A 21094-nucleotide genomic window follows, 5' to 3' on the forward strand; every position below is an offset into this window, starting at 1 on the left:
TGTAGATAAAGCCCTAATAAATGTATTAGAAATAAGGCAGCAGATTAGCAGGGCAGGGAAAAGCAATGACACAACTCTAAGAGCTATTAGCAAGTTAAAGCAGAAATGAAAAACCTATTGCAAAAATTAGGATATTGCATGGCTTATCCAGAACTATCTGTTTTATTTTTGTTAGTGAATCATTTCCTTGGTTACATGACTTGTGGTTGTGTCACTCATAAAGTAATAAGGACTAGGAAAGGGTGACTTGAAATGAAATTGAGTTGTGTAACAAGAAAATATGGTTGTTCCAATATTTTCCTAAAACCATACTTAGCTACCCATGTGCACCCTTCCTGAAGTGCATTAGGGAGAGCAGCAGTCAGAGGAACCAGAAAAATTTAGCACTGGAACAGACTACACAAGGAAGTCATTCATTTCTTTCTGATATTTGGTGACGTGACGAGGTAACGGATCAGATTCGCTTTAAGTTTCAAGACAAATATGTTGGTCAATCAGTGCACCTAGGATTTTTATACATGTGTTATCAGCTTGTCCTGTGGGCAATAAATGATTGAAAGATACTTGTCCAGAAAGAGTTTTTAAGAGTTCTAGATTTCAGATGATAGGATTTTTCCAAGGGTATGTCTGGACTTAAACTGCTACCACGGCACAGCTGCACCACTGTAGTGTTTCAGTCTAGATACCGCCTCAATCGACGTGAGGGAGTCTCCTGTCAGTGTACGTAATCTACCTCCCCAAGAGGCGATTGCTAGGTCAATGGAAGAATTCTTCTGTTGAGCTAGCGCTATCTGCATGGGGATTTAGGTTGCCTTAACTGTGCCACTCAGGGGTGTGGGTTTTTCACATCCCTGACCATCATAGTTAAATCGACTGAATTTTTTAGTGTAGACCAGGACTAAGTTTGCAATTTACAAAATACAGCTGCTCTTTTTCTGTTGAGTCATGTAATATTTATATATATACTTATATAATGCACACATAATGGGCCTGATTCTACCTGTGTTTACATCTCCTAAATCAAGGAAATTACACCAGTGTAACTGAGGGCAAAATCTGGACCACATACATTATGTAAATGTCTGTGTTTGTGTACATATACATGCACACAAAAGCCCAGGTTTCAAGTTGGCTACTTAGGTTCAGTATCCAGTCCAGCATTTGGATCTTCAGTTTGAAATTTATTCTTACAAGTGCACACCTTAGATGAACATTTATTCATATTTGAACTCCTCAGGTCAGGATTTGGGTGCCTAATTTAGTTTAAAAATTGGACTCATAGCATGTGTGTGTGTAAATTTGTTTTATATTGCATTAAGCAAACATACTCTTCGCTGCAGCAGGCTCTATATTATATATAAGGCATATAATGTATTTAATTCACATTTATAGTATGGTTAGGTGTAGGGAATGGTTTACCTGTTAATAGGAATAAGATCCATAAATGCTGGTGTTACCAATTGCTACCTTTTCTTTAGGAATAGGGTATTCAAAAGTAAGAGCACTAAACGACAAGCAAAACCCATCAACCCATTGCTATTTGAATTATTGAATTAGCTCAGTCATGCAGCTTTGCTCTTAGACAACCAAACGTAGAATCTAAGCTCATAAAAATGTAGGAAACAAAATTAATCAATTTTCTTGAAACTTCATGAACCACAAGGATTTGTTTTTATGTAATGGCTTCTGTGGAAATCAGGCTATCCATGATACATTCATCTTGTCAGTATATATTTAGGACCACCAGCTTTGTTTTATTTCAAGCCATCTTTTGAGTTGTTGTAACACAATATGACTGAATGTGTTTTGGCAGGGGGAAAACTAATCTAATCCATGTCTCTCCAGATGAAAGTAATTTACTAGAAGTTTGTGGAAGAGCTCACATTTTCAATGAGACCAACAAAAACATTTTTCCTCTAATTGTCCTGCTTCACATCTAAACAGATCCAGCAATGGGAGCAGAATCTAGAGAAATTTAACATGGACCTCTTCAGAATGCGCTGCTACCTGGCAAGTCTGCAAGGTGGGGAGTTACCAAATCCTAAAAGCCTTCTGGCTGCCACTAGCCGTCCTTCAAAACTGGCACTGGGGAGGCTGGGCATCTTCTCAGTCTCATCTTTTCATGCACTGGTGAGTGTCACTGCACTTTATGTGATTATTATAGAAGGTTATTGTTACCTTATCATTAGTGATTTATTTGTATGAAGGATAAATCCAGGGAAACTCACTCTTTTACTTACATACATACATGCACACCCAATGCCAAACCAGCTGCCAAAGAAACCCTGTTAGTTTGTGGATTCTAAATGTTTAGGAATTATCTTGCCTAGAGACAGATTCTGGGACCTGAAAGCATTTGGCCATGCTCTCTCTTTTGCCCCAAATTTGGGAACTCAGAAATGTCAAGGCTTATCTCATCTTTCATTAAAAAAAAAAAAAAAAAGACCACCACACAAGTTTCTGGCCCTCTTCTTTGCAGAGATGGGCTTGAAAATGTAAACTTATCATTGTGGAAGGTTTTCCACGGTGAGTTTTTTCTCATTTAAATTCACAGGTCAACTTTTATATAAATTAAATCAGTTAAATCAGGTTGAGGGCTGGAGTCAATATTTTAAAAAGTGATTAGTGATTTTTGGGCCTGTCAGTGTTGAGCTGCTCATCTTAAAAGAGGCTGATTTTCAGAATGTGCCAAGCACTCTCCATCTGAAAATCAGGCCTCTTTAAAGTGTCTCGAATTGCGCCCCCAAAAGTGGGCAGTATCCAAAATCACTAGTCACTTATTGCAAATCTTGTCTTCAGTCTGCAAAGAATAATGGGGCAGATCCTCAGCTGGTGTACGCTGTCATAACTTTCAACAGACCTACCACCATTTGCACCAGCTGAGAATCTGTTCCCATCTCTCTAACCCTTGCCAAAAATCCTAAGGCTGATCTCAAGGAGCAGGAGTGGATCACACATGGTGTGGTAGGGAATGAGGGTGAAAAAAGAATTTTGAAGGTCCACCTTGAAATGTTAGGCAAGCTCTGTCACAGTCAGGGAATATATTTATCTCTTGCACACATGCACACACTTTCTCTTTTTGTCCATGTGCCTTGTGTTATTGTTCACTAATCCTGTGGTATGACAATATGCTGTTTTCTTGCATGCTTGAGACTTTTGTGTGCCTTTCTTCCTTGAGGAACTTAACATCTAAATCATGGCTAATCATTCTTCTTCAGGGTCTTTGCAATAAATTCTGCAGTTGCACAGACTTAGGGCTTTGTACTAGCCTGTAGTAGGGCAGAGCAGTATTTTCTCATTATATTCCCTACCTTGACTTTTTTACATGATATTTCTTCATTGTCACTTTGTATTAATAAAAAAAGGAGCAGAAGTGTAGAAGGCTTGACCTATTGGTCTGGGACCATGTTGAGACAAACTGAAATCACGCTCAATTGGTGCCTCATTATAATTATTTTGTCGTTATCCTGCTGTTATGTGAACAAGATATGAAGGCCTGTATGTATGTTTAATTAGATCTGCTCCAGGGATGAGGCTGCTCTCAGGAAACGAACCCTGTCTCTGTCACAGAGGGTTCGAAGTAAGAAGGGCTTATTTTCCTCACTCAAAGGCCTAGACACTTTGGCAAGAAAAGGGAAGGAAAAACGACCTTCAGTAACCCAGGTAAATGCCAATTTAAAATCATTAAACATTTCATTTGTAAATGACATGACTGTAAAACTAAGTTCATATTGCTGTGTGTACATGGCTGAGTAAGAGAGATTCTGACCCACCGGTGTAGCAAGACAGTGGCTCTCGATAAGCAGGGCCTGAGAGTGTTGTGAGGGCAGTGCCAGCTCTTTGGAACAGAGATCAGAGCGGCTGGTGGAACTCTTCGTGTGTGTGTGTGTGTGTGTGTGTTTGGGGTGGGGTGGGGTAATGTTTCTGTCTTGGCCATGTGCAGAAGGGAGGTTAGGGAAGGGAGGGTTTGGAGAGAGAGCCACTCACCCTGCAACTCCCTGCTCCAGCACAGTGGCTCTTGCAAATTGCCATGGTAGGCTCCTCTGAATGAGGGGGGACTAGCCACCTGACCACTCCAAAAACAAAGAGGGGGAGGGTAGCGAAAAGGGGAAAAGGTCACCATCCCCACATAATACTCCAAAATGAAGAGGGGATGCTGATGCCAGGGCTAAAGGGGTGAGGGACCCTGGATGGTGGGAGGGTTCCTGAGTGAGCCATAGGGGGCTGGAGCAACTGAAGAAAGGAGAGAGGGTATTGGTGCAGCCAGACGTTGGGGGCATTTGGGCTGATGTGTAGGGTAGGTGGAGATGAAGACTGCAGGAGGGCCCTGCAGGGAGTGAAGGGTGGTGGAGTGGCAGGGGTGAAGGAGGAGGGAAGTGGTTTGGGGATGGGAGGTTTTAAGCAGTGGGGGGATGATGAGCACTGGTGAGGGAGGGTTTGGATATGTTAATGTGAAGCTCTGGGGAGTGGAGGGAGGGTTGTGGGCAGGTTTTGTGAGGGTGATGTTTTATTTGGAGGGTTGTGTGATGGGGTGGGATTATTTGGGGAGATGGGGCTTGTATGGCGGAGCACGGGGATGAGGGGGAGGCCTGGGGCAGGAGATGGTTTTGTGGGGTTTGGGTTTATTTGGGAGGTAGGAGTGGGTTGGGGTGTGTGTATTTGGGATGGCATAGCAGGGGGTTGGACAGGTTTAAGAGGGGCTGGGTGGAGGCTGGGGGAAGGGAACTGAGGGGAGGTGGGTAGGAACTGGGTTGGGGGGCTATGGTGGGGGGCTGTTTGGGGGGGGGTCTATAGTGTGCGGGCTGTGGGAGGGTGGTTATTTTGGGACTGTGGAAGAGGGGGCCGAGTGGGAGGGGCGGGAGGCATAGGGAACCGTGTGGTGGTGCCAGTGCCACAGCTGGCTGTAGTGTTTGGCTCCCTCCTCTGCAGCCCGTCTTCTCCCTCCACCAGCTCTGCTCATGGGCGCTGGGGAGGGACGGACTCGCTGCCGGTGCTGCACCAGGGATGCGGCTGGTTCGACGGGCACTGGCTGCACTCGGGACGGACTCTGGCGATTCTCTCTGCTCGTTCTGCTGCTGGGCAGGCAGACGGCTCAGCACCAAGCTGGTGCTGCTGAAGGCAGGGCATTGCCTGCGGAGCTGGGCTGTTTGCGTGGGTGGTGGGGTGGCTCAGATTTGCAGGGGGGCGGAGCCCGTTCTAGCCCAAGTCACCCACTGTCTCTGGCAGTGTCTCTTTTTGTTCTGTGTTTGTACAGAACCAAGCACAGCGTGGCCCTGGTCCATGGCGGGGGCTTCTAGCTGCAACTGCAGTACAAGTTAATAATAGTAATAAAGGTCGCTCTGCAAGGGAAGGTGGAGATTCCTGCATCACTCTGGAGTGACCTCACGTGGCAGACACACAAAGCAGCCTTGGCGAGCTTTGAAGAGAGCTTGGAGCAGTGCTCCTTCAGCCAGAGAGGGAAGGATGTGATGACATAGGGGGGACAGATTTTCTGCTGGTGTAAACCAGCACAGCTCCACTCACTTAAATGGAGTTATTTCAGTTTGCACCAGATGCGGGTCTGGCAGCATTTTTCTGAGTTGTGCAGGCAGTAAAGGAAAGGAAGAAAGGGAGTGGGGGTATCCCAGAAAACCCAGACAGAATTTTTTGTTTAACTTGTCATAAGGAAGGCAGGCTCATGCACACACACTTAGAATACTACTCTTTTCAGTAGCTTTCTGCATACCTACCACTTCGGTAGGGCTCATTTTGCGAAACAAGCTATGTGGGTCATTCACTAGCCCATATTATTCTCCTGTTATTCCCTCGGACTTGCATTTTACATTTATTAAATGAAAATCCATGATCATGTAGCATTTGAAAATTGGCTGCTATTTACACACAATCATTTGCTTTCAGATTCTTTTAAACATGCCCATCCATATTCATGTCACAATAGTCCCAGAGCTGATGTAATAGATTTAATATTGTACATTAATGTGTCTGGGTTTTATGGTCTAGCAATTCATATTCTGAATGGGTAAATATTTATCTACATGACAGATTAAAGTTGTAGTCTATTCAGGGCCCAAACATAATTTTTTCGGGCCCCCTCCCCCACACACCATAATCCCTCATCTCATACATACAATCTCATGAGCCATGAAACATTTTTTCCTCGTGGTAATGGGGGTTGCAGCCTGGGCCGGGCCGTCCAGGGCCTCCGGGCCCCAATAAAGTGTACTCTTCCGCCTCATGTGGGGGCCCTGAGTCTATTGTGTAGTTACATATTTCAACGCATCAGTAAGATGTGTTTTCATGACGAATGTAGGTAACAATACAGGATCAGATCATCATACTTATGGAAAAACTCATGTAAGGGGGATTTGAGGGAGGAAATTCCCTTGGCCAGAGCCCTCCCACGCATTGTCCCATCAGAGGGTTGGTGTTTCCCCCTCCACATACTGGTAAGGCTGTGAGACCCAAGTCTGACTGAGCCCCTGACTAATTATCTGCAGGGCTGGAGAAGGGACCCTGTGCATCTCCTGCCCCTGGCCTCAGCTCAGCCACTATCCCTCCCTATCCTGACTCCATATGACTCCCCTTCCACATGCCCCAGACCCTGTGGAGGGGCCTCCACAGAGTTCAGAGGGGGGAATTGTGTCACGAAGTCAGCTATATCCCTCATTTTTTTAATAGAAGGGGGAAATCAGAACATGGAGAGGAGGACTCTTCCATGCTCAGATTTGCAGGCAACAATCTGGGCAAAATGCTCCTTTCATCATTTTCACTGCAGGGAATTAGCACTGAGGGCTGGGCAAGCTGGCCCCAAATAAGTGTCATTTTTCATACACTTTCTGAAGGTTTTTTTTAAATTTACTTCACCTTTTATTTAAAATCCTACTGTAAAACCAAGGAAACTTAAACACTAAGTACTGCATGTCAGTAATACTAGGGCTGAGATTCATGTCCATAAAAGCAAAGAATTTTAGAATGATGGCTGAAATTTTGGCCCACTGACCTCTGACAGGGGTGCCATGGTATTGTATAGCTAGCTAGTGAGAGAGCCCCTGCCTTCATTGTGTATCTGTTGAATCCAGCAGGGATTTGGGACGAGCATGAAGGCACGACTGGTGCTCTGTTCACAGGGCTGTGATGCCTGAGTTAAGAAGTGAGCTAAGAAGAGGATGTTAGCCTTGCTCTCATTGATCTAATTCAAACTGAATATGGTAGTTCAAAATACATTAACCAGAAAGTCAGATAGCATAACTCTTCCGCCTTTTAAATTTTTTTTCCCTTCAGCCCAATTTTATTTTATGTTATTAATTTAAAGTCCACACTGAGAAGATTTCTGATGTAAAATTGAATGAAGGGGATAGTATTTTGTTCCCACGTTATTTAGAAACCAGTGAGATATGGAAACTGAATCCTGGCAGATGGGCGAGATCAAAGTTCACAATTATCCCTGGTCTCTGAAACAGTTACGTGTTTCTTTGATTCTAAATTGCAAACTATTTCAAAAGGTCATAAAAATAAGATACTTTGATTACAGCTCTGAGTGGGACATGGGAAAGGAAATTCGTAAGTGTTGCTGTTTATTCACTTTTTCAATACTGCATCATGTGAAATGTCAAGAGAAGAGAGTTTGGGATTGTCTTGAATATCCTAAGACTTCAGCGGGAATGACAAAAATATGAAACTTTCTAATAACAAAGTTAATGACTGATATTGCCCTACTTTGTTGATATCAGAAGTGAAATTAAATTACATTTTATTTACATATGCCTTTTGGGGGGTTGACCCTAATAGTGGCCATGAATGAGTTTTGCAGGTCTATCTGTCTAGATATTATATGACACTAATCACCATAGCAACTGAGTGAATCCACAATCATGAATGGCTTTTTTTAATCCTCACAGCACCTGTGAGTTATGTCAGTTTTATCCCCACTTCACAAATTGAGAAGTTTAGCCTTAATTTCTCTGTCCCTCAGTTCCCGAGCTCTAAAGTGGGGATAATACTCATTTACTGTAGCCTGTTATTGGTACTATATTTTTTTTATCCATCTTAGTATAAAGATAGACTTCTCTTACTACCATGAGTCCAAGTTAATGTGTTTTAGAAAACCACAACATTTATTGATAATAGTTTCTATGAATAATAGTGATATAATTTGAGGGAATAGTATTTCACAAACCAGGATGGGAAACTGTTGGCCAGAGGGTTAGTTTGACACTTGAAGATACTAGATAAGTGCACCTGGATATAAGCACCATATATCGATAGATAAGAGTGAGGGAGAGAGTGGATGTGCATGTGGCCTTATAAGAGGAGTCTTGCTGCAGGGTTAACTATGGAGACAGCATGGGTGTTGTCAGAATATATTCTCTTAGCCAAAATAAAAAGGTAACATGTCGCAAAAATAATCTGTTCTCAGGTTGGTTCTTGATGGAATGATATTTTGCTATTTTTCATCTTTGTTTATGTACAAGAGGTTTAGTTGTGTTGGAAACTAATCTTATATATTACATGGCACTTTGTTTGCTTGATTATTTATCTGTGCATTTGTTTTAATTTAGATTTTTGATTCAACTGGGGGAAACGGATTTACTGGCACACAGCTACTCCAGAAATCATCCAACTCTACTGAGGTAAGTTAAGCCAGTCTTTGTGCTGCACCATTAAACTTTCTTTTAAATTTCTGAAGAGATGTCACATAAGAATATGAAAAAAAGCTACTTCAAAAACACTTTGAAAATCAAATAAGAGTGCATCTATGTTAGTTGACAGAATCACAATTTGTTAGGGAAATCACTCTGACATGGATTTTTTAAATGTGTAAGGTAGACTTTTTCCTTAACAAAAACTTCCTATATCATCCTGATCCCCACTGGTACATACCTATCTGTATACTGTATCTGTATGTGAGAGAGAGAGCAAATGCAAGAGAGAATCAGCAATTAGTTAATTTGGAAGCATTTATTTCTTTTATAGTATAGCCTAGACCAAGCTATTACTGGATTTTTGCTTGCCATTTGCCTTGGATTAATTTGACAGAACCTGTATATTTAAAAGATTAAGAAACTGTAATATTACAAAGCCTGTATTTTCAGGTAGAAAGACATAGAACCAAACGTGCCTGGCTGCTGCGTACGTGTGGGAGGGGATGTGGTGGAGGGCAGTCGAATCCTTGGTCACACTTGGTCACAGTCACATTCCTTAGTGCCCGCTGGGATACAACCTACTCTAAAGGAGGAGGGCAGAGGTAGGGTTGGCCCCGTCCTCAGCACTGGCAGCACAATTGTCTAGGAACAGAAAAGGGCATAATTTCTCCTCTTCCTCTGAGTTGATGTTGCTCTGCACTGCCCCTGAAGCAGAGCAGTACATGGCAGAACTGCTACAACTCAGTCCTTACTGGTTTGATGTTAGCTGCATTTGCAGTTACATTGAGAACTTGAAATGTACTGTAGAATCTGGATGGCATCAGGGTTATTGATAAGACTTTCCAGCTCCTCTCCCTCCTTAGGCTTGGTGCAAATATTCCCTTCTAATTAAGATGTTCATATTTAGTCTTGTTGGTTACTTGTTTCTTTGATCTTATACTTTTTGATTATCATCCATTAAAAAGAGACGTTATTACAAAACGTCAGATCTTCATTATTTTTCTGCCTTCTTATGCATTTGTGTGCCTAAAATCACTGGCAGTAAATGAGTTCATTCAAGTTCTTTCAAGCTCCAGACCTTTGTTTGCTATAAGGACAAAGCAAGTGAATGCCAAATATCTCCCCTCCTGCTATGCCTGGCAAGGAAGTTCTCATTTGGATTAAAAGAGAGAGAGGGCAAGACTAGCCTTTGGTCAGTAAATATATATAGGTTGATCAAATGGTTAGAACATGGAACAAACTGGTTCCTTTTGACTGAGTGGATATGTTAAAATGAGACCCCAATCAAATAAAAGGAGGAAAATTTGTTGTTTAGGTTGGTTCGTTCGTTGGTTGGGTTTTCCGGGGGTTTTTTGTTTTATTTTTTGTTTTGATGTGCAGAGCAGTTAGAATAACCCATTTTTTTCTGGATTTGTAGTCCAGAAAGAAGAAGGCGTTTCCATGCAAACTTGCTTTTGTGTGAGCAGGATGTAGGACCAAACCAACTGGCAGAATTGAGGCAAATTTGTTGGCAGATTGCTGTAATAACAGCACAAGCAGCAGCTGCCATGCCTGGTGTAGCACTTCCAAGGCAGCCCTTCTGAAGGATTGCAGTACTAAGGACCAGGATTTTAGGGCTTCATTTTGATTAGGGCTTAGTTTGGTTCCTTTGAGTATCCTTCTGGACTAAAAGTGATAGTTTTCTCTCCACTTTTTTTTTTCCCCCCTCTCTCTCTCATTCACTCATATTCCCTGAACTGGATTATCCCCTAATGTAATTTTAAATTTTAAAGAGCTAAGAAGAAATGATGCCACAGAACTATTCCCCTTGGACTGAATTTGCCTACCTAGTATTAGATGAAATCTGCATTTAAAATGAAACATTGCACTTAAAAATGATGAATAATAATGAAAAACTGTAATGCAACTCTTGAAGCTAAATACCCTTTGAGACTTGGGAAAAGTTTATTATATCTAATGGCTTTTTATGCTGTAATTTCCAGTTATTTTGAGCTGTATGGTTTACTTCCCTATTGTGAGTATTCATTTAGTGGCCGGATAATAAAGAAATATAAATATAGATTTCCTGTAGAATTATGCAAAAGTTATACCACTCTGACAGAATTTTCCCAATGATAGTACAGAACCATAGAGTGCTCCTGTGCATATGGAAATCATATCTGACTCATTAAGTGTTCTCTGCTGAAAAAAATCAATAAAAGCAACTGTATTCTTTCAGCTGTTTAATGCCTGCTATTTGCTGAAGACTCTGAGAGGAGGGGGGAAGTTTATAGAAAGTCACCCCTCTCTTTTCAATAGGCAATATACATACATGGAAGTTACATAGGATTTCTGGGCCAAATCCTCCCCTATGGAGAACCCACAGAGTTCCCTCCAAATTATACCATTGGGTGTGTTGTGGAGGTTGCCTCCTTCCCCACGTCCCACAGAACTGATTGTAATGAATCTGAGCTACAGAAACCAGACACAACAGGGTTCTGGCCTCTAAACCTGCAGATCTGAGATTCCCTAGGTATTGTGCCTGAGAACAGCCCCATGGGTCCCTCAGGTCTCCATGACAGCATGTCTCCTGAAGGAGTAAGGCTGCCATAGTTTGCATGCCATCCACTGACGCTAGTCCCTCCTCGTCCTCCAAGACCTGGGGATTCACTGTGTCATGGGCTATACTGAATGAAATAAGAGTCAGTAGTTTCTCATGCAGTTACAATACTCTCACAGGGCTGGGAGGGAGAGACATCAGACACCCTCTGCAACATCCTTGGACCAGGTGCCCAGCTCCCCGAAACAGGCAGAACCTGAAACATGCTGAGCACCCATTGAGGGGTTTTGGAGGGGTTGCTGGAAAGGAGAGAATAATCTATGGCCTTTCCTTGCCCTTTTACTCTACATTCACTACACCTGAGTCTTTTCCATTCACGGGAGCAGAGGGATTACAAATCTAGCCCTATATCTGCTAAATATGCGAAACTGGGGCAGTCATTTCTAGACTTTTTAAGGGATCAGAATATGGTCTTTTTCTTTTTAAGAACCCAGCATTTTGATGAATCATACAACAACTCAGAAGTGGTTCATCATAACTCTCAAAACAGTTAAGGCTGGAATCAACCCAGTTTTATTAGCCAATTTCAAATAAAAAAAACAAAAACAGAATCAAATCTTTCAGACTATGCTTCCTGATGAGTGCAGTGAAATACAAGTAGTGAAGTGTTCCATGCAGCTTTTCTGAGGTATTTCTTATGAAGATGGTGACAATAAACAGAGAAAGAAGGGAAAATTATGAAGTATACTACCTCTCCTCAAGCAACACTGTGGCATAGTGTATGACAGTCTAAAAGTCCTGGCACATGTTGCTGGAAAACGGGATGGTTGTTACAGTTTTATGTGGCAAGGAATGAATGAAGTATTGTAGTATTAGTCACTGCAGGCATCACAGAAAAAAAATCTCTTTTAATGTCAGAGTTTCTGAGATGGAAAATGTGGGTGAAGCAACAGTATCTTGACCACAGCTAAGGAATATATTTGTAGTTTCATATAGAAAGACTTAAGTTTTCCTCACATCAAGCCCTTAGTAATGCTTATGTTTGGGCATCAGTGTACGTGGTAAACAGATTATTTTGGATTCCTACCAGTTTATGTTGGTTTAAAAAACACTCTGGATCATATAATTAAAAGGGATTATAGTGGGGGGAAGATGCCTTTAAATAATGCTTTTCCCCACCTTGCTTCTCTGTTGAATTTTTCTCCACCAATGACTGTCGTGAGATTGATTTGTAAGGGAAAGATGAAGGGCTGCTGCTGATTTCCCTGCAATAATCCACGTGATGATTACATACCACTGAATTGCTAGTAGCATCTTCTGAGTTGACATACAGAGTGCTTCACTTTTTTCTCCAGGAAAGCACATTGAGAATTAACAGTTTGACACATGATATCAAGACTCTTAATTCTTTCAAGATGTCTTTCTTGCTTTATTTCTTTCTCATCATTTGTACAGTTGTAAGAGCTCATAGTTAATTCCTAGCTTTTTGACTTCTCAGTGCTTTCTGATGCGAGCATAGTTCTGTAGGCATTATCGTATAATAGACCAACTGTTCTGTCGGAATTATAGTACAATAGCCAATGGGGCAGAATCTCAGCAAATCTAAATGGTCATAGCTCCATTGACTATAGTAAAGCTATGACAATTGACACACGCTGAGGCTCTTCCCTTAGTATTGTTTTTCTAGATGGTAGTTTGCCACTAGGAAAGTTTGCCACTATGATTTTTTCTTCAAGTGCTTGCTCATGTCCATTCCTAATTCGGTGTGTGCCCGTCACATGCACCAGTGCCAGAAATGTTTCACTTAGTGGTATCCATAGGGCCAGCTCTAGTGCTCTCTGTAGTGACGCATGTATGAGCCAGTATATAGAGCGCTGCCAGCTACTTTCCCTCTCAGTTCCTTCTTACTGCTTGTGATGGTGCTGGAACGTTCTCTTGCTGTGGCAAGCTCTTCCAACCTAGTGGTCTTTATCATTCCTAATGTATGTAGTTAGTTTGCTAGTTGTTCAGTGTTAGTGTATAGATAGTTTTAGGTTAGAGTTCGCCCAGAGATGGGGCATGCCCTGTTCTCTGTGTTTTAAACCCTGCACTTCATGTAAGAAGCCTATGCCAGTTAATGACCCACACCAAAGCTGCTTGAAGTGCTTGGGAAAGGCTCATGTGCTGGAGAAGCATAGAATTTGTAAAAGCTTCAGACCCCGTACCAAGAAGAATCAGGACAGTAGATTAAGAGCAATTTTAATGGAGTCAGCACTTAGACTGGCATCGGAACCAGACCAGTTGGACTCAGCGCCGAGTATCTTGGCTACGGTGTGGAATGGCACTCTGGCGCCGTCATCTTCCCGGCATCGAAGAAGAAACCAAAGAAGGAGCACACCAAACGGGGATGCTCGCTGTTGATGAAGGATCAGAATAGCACAGGGGACCAGGCAAGAACCACTCTGGACTGCCTATCTCCACAGATCCTCAGGGTGTCCTCACCCATTTGGGTCTTGAGCCCTGCCATGGACCTGCCGCTGACTCCAGGGAGCAGCAAGGGTCCTTGGCACCTGGCAGTGTCCACTATGCCGGAGGCATTCCAGGCAGTGGAAGACCTTTTGACAATCCCTGTGCCCCTGACACCTTGGGAAGGGAGGCCAGGACCAAGCATTGTCATTGACCGCGGGGCCCTCCAGGGGAAAGCCCACAATGAGACCTCCGCAGCATTCCCCGAAGCTGAGGTGCCGGTCTCCGATTCGCCAGAGCTCAATGGACCATCTGCAGAGCCTCACCAGGGGCGGTTGATCTCCCATCACCCTTCGCTGGACCCTTGGTGCTGGTCTTCAGAGTGACAGCACTGGTCCCTGGAACACCGCTGGTCCCCCAAGCCCTGGCACCCATCTCTGGATTCCCAGCGCAGATCTCCGATATTCCAGCCCCAGTCACCAAGCCTATATAGGAAGCCTAATGACAAGAGCCAGTTGCGGGACGCAAGGCACCCAGGCTCCCAGCATAACTCCCTGGCACTGGAGTGCCCATGCTCCAGTGGAGAACGGCAATTGGTTTCGGCACTTCCATGGTCTCCAAGGAGCAGCTCGGATTCTGAAGGAGAGGATGCGACCCTGCCCAAGGGGCAGTTTGCCACCTCAGCTGTGGGCTTCCCCATGGCACCCCTGATGGGGATCTGGCCAAAAGGACAATGGCCCATGCCATGGCAGTATTGGAACCCATGGAGGTTCCCTCTGGCTGTGGGTTCACAAGGACAATCACTTTCCGGAGTCTCAGTGCCATCGTCATCGGCGGCCATTTACCTAGCACTGGACCTGGATGTGAAGTCGGACCAGGAGGAGTTCCCAACAGTGGACCCTGAAGGGGCAACCCAAGCTAGGGAGGATGACCACAATCCTCCGCCTCTACCAGCCTCCTCCTCTTCCTCACCTGATGGAGCTGTGGCAGGACCCTCCACCACAGTCCCACTTGATGACTTCAGGGCTCACTGGGAGCTGCTCAGGTGGGTGGTGTTGAATCTGGGTCTCAAGGTGAAGGAACTAAAAGAAACTGTGGATGACCTGTTTGGCATCCTGGCAGTGACAGCCCCATCCAGGGTGACCCTTCTGGTCCATGAGGGAGTGGTAAAATTAGCAAAGGCCCTGTGGCAGATCCCAGCCTCCCTGCCTCCTACATCTAAGTGGGCAGAAAATAAATAGTATGTACCGACGAAAGGGTTTGAATACCTCTACACCCACCCCTCCTTGGGATCATTAATGATGACAGCAGCCAACGAAAGGGACAGGCAGGGGTAGGCAAGTTTAACCCCAAAAGACAAGGAGGCTAAAAAGCTGGACCTTTTTGGACAAAAGGCTTGTTCCATGGCAAACCTGCAATTACACACATCTAACCAACAAGCCCTGGCAGGTAGATAGGAATTTAACATCTGGTAGTCATTGGGAACATTTTTAGACTTCCTGCCTCAGACCTCCAAACAGGAGTTCGAGGCTATCATGGAGGAAGGGAATACAGTAGCCAGTGCCTCCCTTCAGGCAGCCTCAGACGTGGCTGATTTGGTGGCCAGAACTATGGCATCCACGGTGTCAATGAGGAGGGCATCGTGGCTCCAATTGTCTGGCCTTTTGTCAGAGGTCTAATAGTCCATCCAAGACCTCCCCTTTGACGGTGCAATCCTGTTCGTGGATTAGATGGACTCCAGGCTGCATGGGCTAAAAGACTCTAGGGCTACATTACATTGCCTGGATCTATAAACTCCATCGTTCACCAGACAGCATTTCAGGCCCCAGCAGCCACAGAGATTTGGGGGCCAGCCTCGAGAAGACCCCTACAGAAAGAAGAAGAGCAGTTATAAGAGGCACCAGGGCCCATACCCGGCCTCTGCCCCTCAGTCAAGCTATTACCACCCTGGGGGCAAACAGAACTTTAGAAAGTGTGCCTGAGGGCGCCCACCAGCCATTACCCAGGATCCAGACTCCCCGTTATTTTCATACTGCCTCACTCTTTCCTCCTGGCCTGGGCTGCTGTAACATCAGACTGTTGGGTACTGAGCACAGTAGTGGCCGGATATACCCTTCAGTTCACATTGCTCCCTCTTTCCCACACACATTCCCCATCCCTCTTCAGAGACCCCTCTCATAAGCAAGTCCTCACCTAGGAGGTTCAGGACCCTTTAGCATGTAGGCACCATGGAGGAAAATCCTCAAGAATTGAGGGGAAGAGGATTTTATTCCCGCTACTTTCTGATGCCAAAGATAAAAGAGGACTTGAAGTCCATTTCGGACCTGCAGGGCCTCAACAGCTATGTCAAGTAGTTGAAGTTCCGTATGGTCTCTCTAGCCTCCATCATCCCCTCTCTAGATCCATGTGACTGGTATGATGCCCTCGATTTAAAAGATGCCTACTTCCATATCTCCCATCTTCCCAGGCCACAGGAATTTCCTACGCTTCGTGGTCAGCAAGCATCACTATCAGTTCTTCTTTGAGTGCTTGCTCATGTCCATTCCACTACAGGTGTGTGCACTCCTTCGTGCACAGTTACCCGGAACTTTTTTCCCCTTAGCAGATTCCGTAGGCCCGTCTCTGGCGCCCCCTGGAGTCTCACACACATGCTGCAGTATATGAGGCGCTGCTGGCCCTACGCCCCCTCAGTGCCTTCCTTCTACCCATGACGGTTGTTGGAACTAGTCTTGCTCACAGCAAGTACTATTCCCCTTGTTTAAGAGACTTGTTTGGTATTCTAAGTTTAATTTTATTTAGTTAAGTAGTTGTTAACTGTTGTTAAGTATAGTTAGAGATAAGGGAGTCCCTGCGGGGACTTCGCATGGCTGGGTCATGCCCCGATCACCGGGCTTCAAGCTATGTGCCTCGTGCCGGGAGGCCTTCCCCCTCAGCGACCCCCACAACTGCTGCCTTAAGTGCCTGGGGGAAGCCCACAGAAAGTGCAAGATCTGCAAGGCTTTCAAACTGAGGACTCAAAAGGACTGAGAAATCTGGTTGAACGCCTTGTTGATGGAGGCAGTGCTCTGCCTGGCATCCGAGCTGACCTGCTCCGCCTTGGTACTGAGCGTGACTTCGGTACTGAGCGCACCGTCGGTGCCGCCCTCCACTTGCCACTGCGCAACATTACCGGCACCGAGGAGAAAGAAGCAGCACGCAGAGCGCGGACACTTCCCTAGGATCTCAATCTGACCCTCTCAAGACTCATGGGGCCGCCCTTCAAACCCATGGCTTCATGCCCTCTGCTCATGCTTTCATGGAAGGTAACCTTCCTGGTGGACATTACCTCAGCTAGGAGGGTCTCCGAGATTAGGGCCTTGACCTTGAAGCCCACTTATACAGTGTTCTATAGGACAAGGTTCAGTTGAGGCCTTCCTATCCAAGGTGGTTTCCCAATTTCATTGTAATCAAGATATTTTTCTCCCCGTGTTTTTTCCCAAACCGCACGGGTCGGAGGAGGAGAGATGGCATTCGCTGGACGTGAGACGAGCCCTGGCCTTCTACATAGAGTGTACAAAGCCATTCCGGAAATCGATGCAGCTCTTCGTTGCAGTGGCTGACCGGATGGAAGTCTCACCTGTTTCCACCCAGCGCATCTCCTCATGGATTACATCATGCATCAAGTTGTGCTACGAGCAGGCAAGGGTACCACTTCTGGGAACCATCACAGTGCACTCAACCAGAGCTCAAGCCTCATCTACAGCCTTCCTGGAGAGAGTGCCCCTGCAGGACATCTGCAGAGCTGCCACCTGGTCGTCGGTGCATACCTTCATGTCCCACTATGCCATCGTCCAGCAGGCAAGAGAGGACGCGGGATTTGGCAGAGCGGTGCTGAGGGAAGCTCACTGGTAACTCCGACCCACCTCCAAAGGTATTGCTTGTTAGTCACCTATATTGAAATGGACATGAGCAAGCACTCGAAGAAGAAAACAAGGTTACTTACCAGTAACTGATGTTCTTTGAGATGTGTTGATCATGTCCATTCCACAACCCACCCCTCGTCCCCGCTGCTGGAGTTGGCAGAAAGAGGGGACTGAGGGGGTGTAGGGTTGGCAGCGCCTCATATACTGCAGCATGTGCGCAAGGCTCCAGGGGGCACCGGAGCCAGCCCTATGGGATTTGCTAAGGGGAAAAACGTTCCAGGTAACCGTGCACAGAAGCGTGCACTCATCTATAGTGGAATGGACATGAGCAACACATCTCGAAGAACAGCAGTTACTGGTAAGTAATCTTGTTTTTGCGGTGTCCCCCTTTGGCCTATCAACTGCACCAGGCATGTACATCAAATGCATGGTGGTGGTTGTAGCCTACATCAGGGGGCAGGACATACAAGTCTTCCCTTACCTGGATGACTGGCTCATCAAGGGTTGCTTGAGGATGCAAGTACAACACAGCGTTGAAGTTGTCCAGGCCACCTTCCAAGTGCTAGGCGTGTTAATAAACAAGCAAAAGTCTATGCTCATTCCGGTCCAGAGGCTGAGTTTATCGGCATGGTCCTAGACTCCACCCGAGCCAGAGCACTCTTACTGGACAACAGGTTCCTGGCTATGATGGAGCTTAGAGCCCGAGTGTCAGCCCACCCTCGCACTGCAGCGAGGGTAACTCGTAGCTGTGTCATATGGCAGCCTGCACTTACGTGGTCCAGCATGCCAAGCTGCACCTCAGACCTTTGCAAATGTGACTGCCGATGATGTATTCCCCATCTAGGCTCCTTCTGGACATGATCCTTATGTCCCTTCACTGATACTTACCTCCCTATCATGGTGGACAAAGCCACATCATGTACTGAGAGGGGTGCCTTTTGCAGCCCCATGGTCCATGCCGTCGCTGGTCTTGGATGCCTTCGGATCTAGGGTGGGGGGCTCACCTCAGTACCCTCAAGACCCAAGGCCTCTGGGTCATGGAGGAGTTGGCATTGCATATAAATATCAGGGATCTCAGGATGATCCAGCTGGCCTGTGAGGTGTTCCTCCCTCATCTGTCCAGCAAGGTGGTTCAAATATGGATGGAAAATATGGCCTCAGTGTACTATATCAACAGGCAAAGGGGGAGCCAGGTCCCTGGCCCTTTGCCAAGAAGCCCTATGGCTGTGGTTCTTCTGAGTGGATCACAACATTCGCCTGGAAACTGTGCACCTCCTGAGGAATGCATTAGTGAATCGCCTCAGCAGACCCTTTTTCTCTCACCACGAGTGGTTCTTGCACCCAGCAGTGGCCAAATTCATCTTCCAGAGATGGGGGCACTCCCCGAGTAGACCTATTTGCCAGCAGATGGAACAGGAAGTGCAATCAATTCTGTTCCCCGCAAGGGCTCGACAACGACATGCTGTCTGACGTCTTCCTTCTGACAAGGTCAGGCGACCACACATATGCCTTCCCACCAGTTACACTGATCCACAAGGTCCTCATGAACATCAAGATGGAGAAGGCAAGGGTCATCCTGATAACCCCAGCATGGCCGTGCCAGCATTGGTTTTGAATGCTGCTCTATCTATCTGTAGCCCACTCTTGGGCTCTCCTTTCAAGACTGGATCTCCTGTCTCAGGACCATGGCCAACTACTTGATCCGGACCTGGCCTCTTTGCACCTGACGGTGTGGATGCTCCATGGCTAAGCCCGGAAGAGCGGTCCTGCTCTGCAAAGGTCCAGCAGGTCTGTTGAAAAGCAGGAAACCTTTCACCAGTGCGTCTTACCTGGTCAAGTGAAAACATTCATCTGCTGGACAGCTCTTCATTTTCTCCCTGTCTAAATCATTGATCCAGGGTATCTTGGCCAGGAAAGTGGTGAATGTTACATTCAGCATGCCCATATACTCCTGCCTGCTTACCAGGACACTCCTGGTAAGTCACCTAATTGGAAATGGACATGAGTAAGCACTCGAAGGCCGAACGGTTACTTACATCATAACTGTTATTCTTCGAGATGTGTTACTCATGTCCATTCCACACCCACCCACCTTCCCCTCGGTCAGAGGAACTGAGAGGGAGGGGCGCCAGCGACGCCCTATATACGGGCGCATACGCGCGTTGTTGCAGAGGGCACTAGAGCTGGCCCTATGTATACTCTTAGGGGAAAAGTTTCTGGCATGGGCGCATGTGGCGCACACACACTTAATTGGGAATGGACATGAGAAACATATCTCGAAGAACAACAGTTATGAAGATAAGTAACTCTTCTTTTTGAAAGGCATCAACTCAGTACACTTACTGTACTTCTTCCAAAAATGTCTGTTAAAAATGCTGCTCTTTATAAAATAATTCTTGCCCAGACTTCTGATCGAGCTGCAACTTGCATTTATGAGTAATGTGGTAAATACACTGATGTGGCTGTTCGATACGCCATTTTTACTTCCATGATTGTCATGCGTGTCAAGAATAACAATGAAGTTGTTGTTATTTGTTGAGTGTGGCCATTATGTTTGGTGCTTTGCCAACAGAGAGGGAAACGCAAATCCCTCCCAAGGCAGCTCCACTATAAGGATTCCATTGTGGCTTTTAATGACAACCCTGTACTGGGCCTCTGGGGCTGCACAGTCCCTGCAGGTGCTCCAGGAAGAATTGCATCTCCCAGGGTTTCTAAGTGTACAGGGTTTTACACCTCCCCTGCATAGATGTCTGGCTTTGCTAGCTGGTGAGGAGTGGATGGGGTCATGGCCCCACCTTTTCTTCCCCTTCCTCTTTGATGTGACTCACATCCTGGAGCAGATCTTGCACTCAGAAGAGTCCTGGAAGCTCTGTTTGTGGTTGGACTCCTTTCCGTGTGCTCCCTCACAAATCCTCTCTATTGCTTACATATGCAGAGACCAGCCACAATCTGGCTCCGAGTTCTGATCCCTAATACACTGGTTGACAGTCCCGTCTCAACACAATGCAGCTGTAGCTGTATTTTTCTTCTCCATTGGTGGATTACTTTTGAATGTCAAAAGTAAATTGCGGCAGAGAAGAAAGTGCAAAGATGACAAGAATAGAAAAGGGATAGTTAAGAAGGATCAAACTTGTATAAATTTATATGAAATGGCTTTGTGTCATGCGTTATCTCCACATTAAAGTTGGTTGTGATTTGCCAGATGCATTTCATGTTAATGTTGGATTGAGCTTGAATTTGAGCCTAAGTAGTGAATGATCAAATACTCTACACCGGCTAACAAACAAACAAAGATATAGCAAAAGCATTTTATGCTTCTGCTATGTTGTCTTAGTGATTTTTCTTGCTCCATAGTGCCCTCTGATGGAAGATTCCTAGATTATCCTGCTTTCTCATTAGAAATTTAGTGATCTATTCAAAGTGTTTGATAAAACACGGTACTAATTATTTAACCCTATTTAAGGCTTTTCACATTTGTTTACATAGGTATAATTGTTTTAATCCTGTTTAAAATGTTTTTCTGTTTGTACACATATGTATAATCTTGCTACAGTAGGGATGAAATC

At 45.3% G+C, this 21094-nt stretch overlaps 1 protein-coding gene across 1 annotated transcript in view; it reads left to right on the top strand.

The window, feature by feature from the left end:
- Positions 1-21094, top strand: part of TIAM2 (TIAM Rac1 associated GEF 2) — a 131276-nt gene that overhangs the window by 24093 nt on the left and 86089 nt on the right. Inside the window, exons 5-7 of the mRNA XM_067542450.1 lie at positions 1945-2130; positions 3517-3663; positions 8559-8630. Of these exons, the coding sequence (XP_067398551.1) occupies positions 1945-2130; positions 3517-3663; positions 8559-8630 (405 nt within the window). The remainder of the gene's footprint in view (positions 1-1944; positions 2131-3516; positions 3664-8558; positions 8631-21094) is intronic.

Source organism: Emydura macquarii, unplaced genomic scaffold (genome assembly GCF_026122565.2).
Source record: "Emydura macquarii macquarii isolate MOO-44397 ecotype Brisbane River unplaced genomic scaffold, CSIRO-AGI_Emac_v2 contig_705, whole genome shotgun sequence".
Classification (NCBI taxonomy): domain Eukaryota; kingdom Metazoa; phylum Chordata; order Testudines; family Chelidae; genus Emydura; species Emydura macquarii.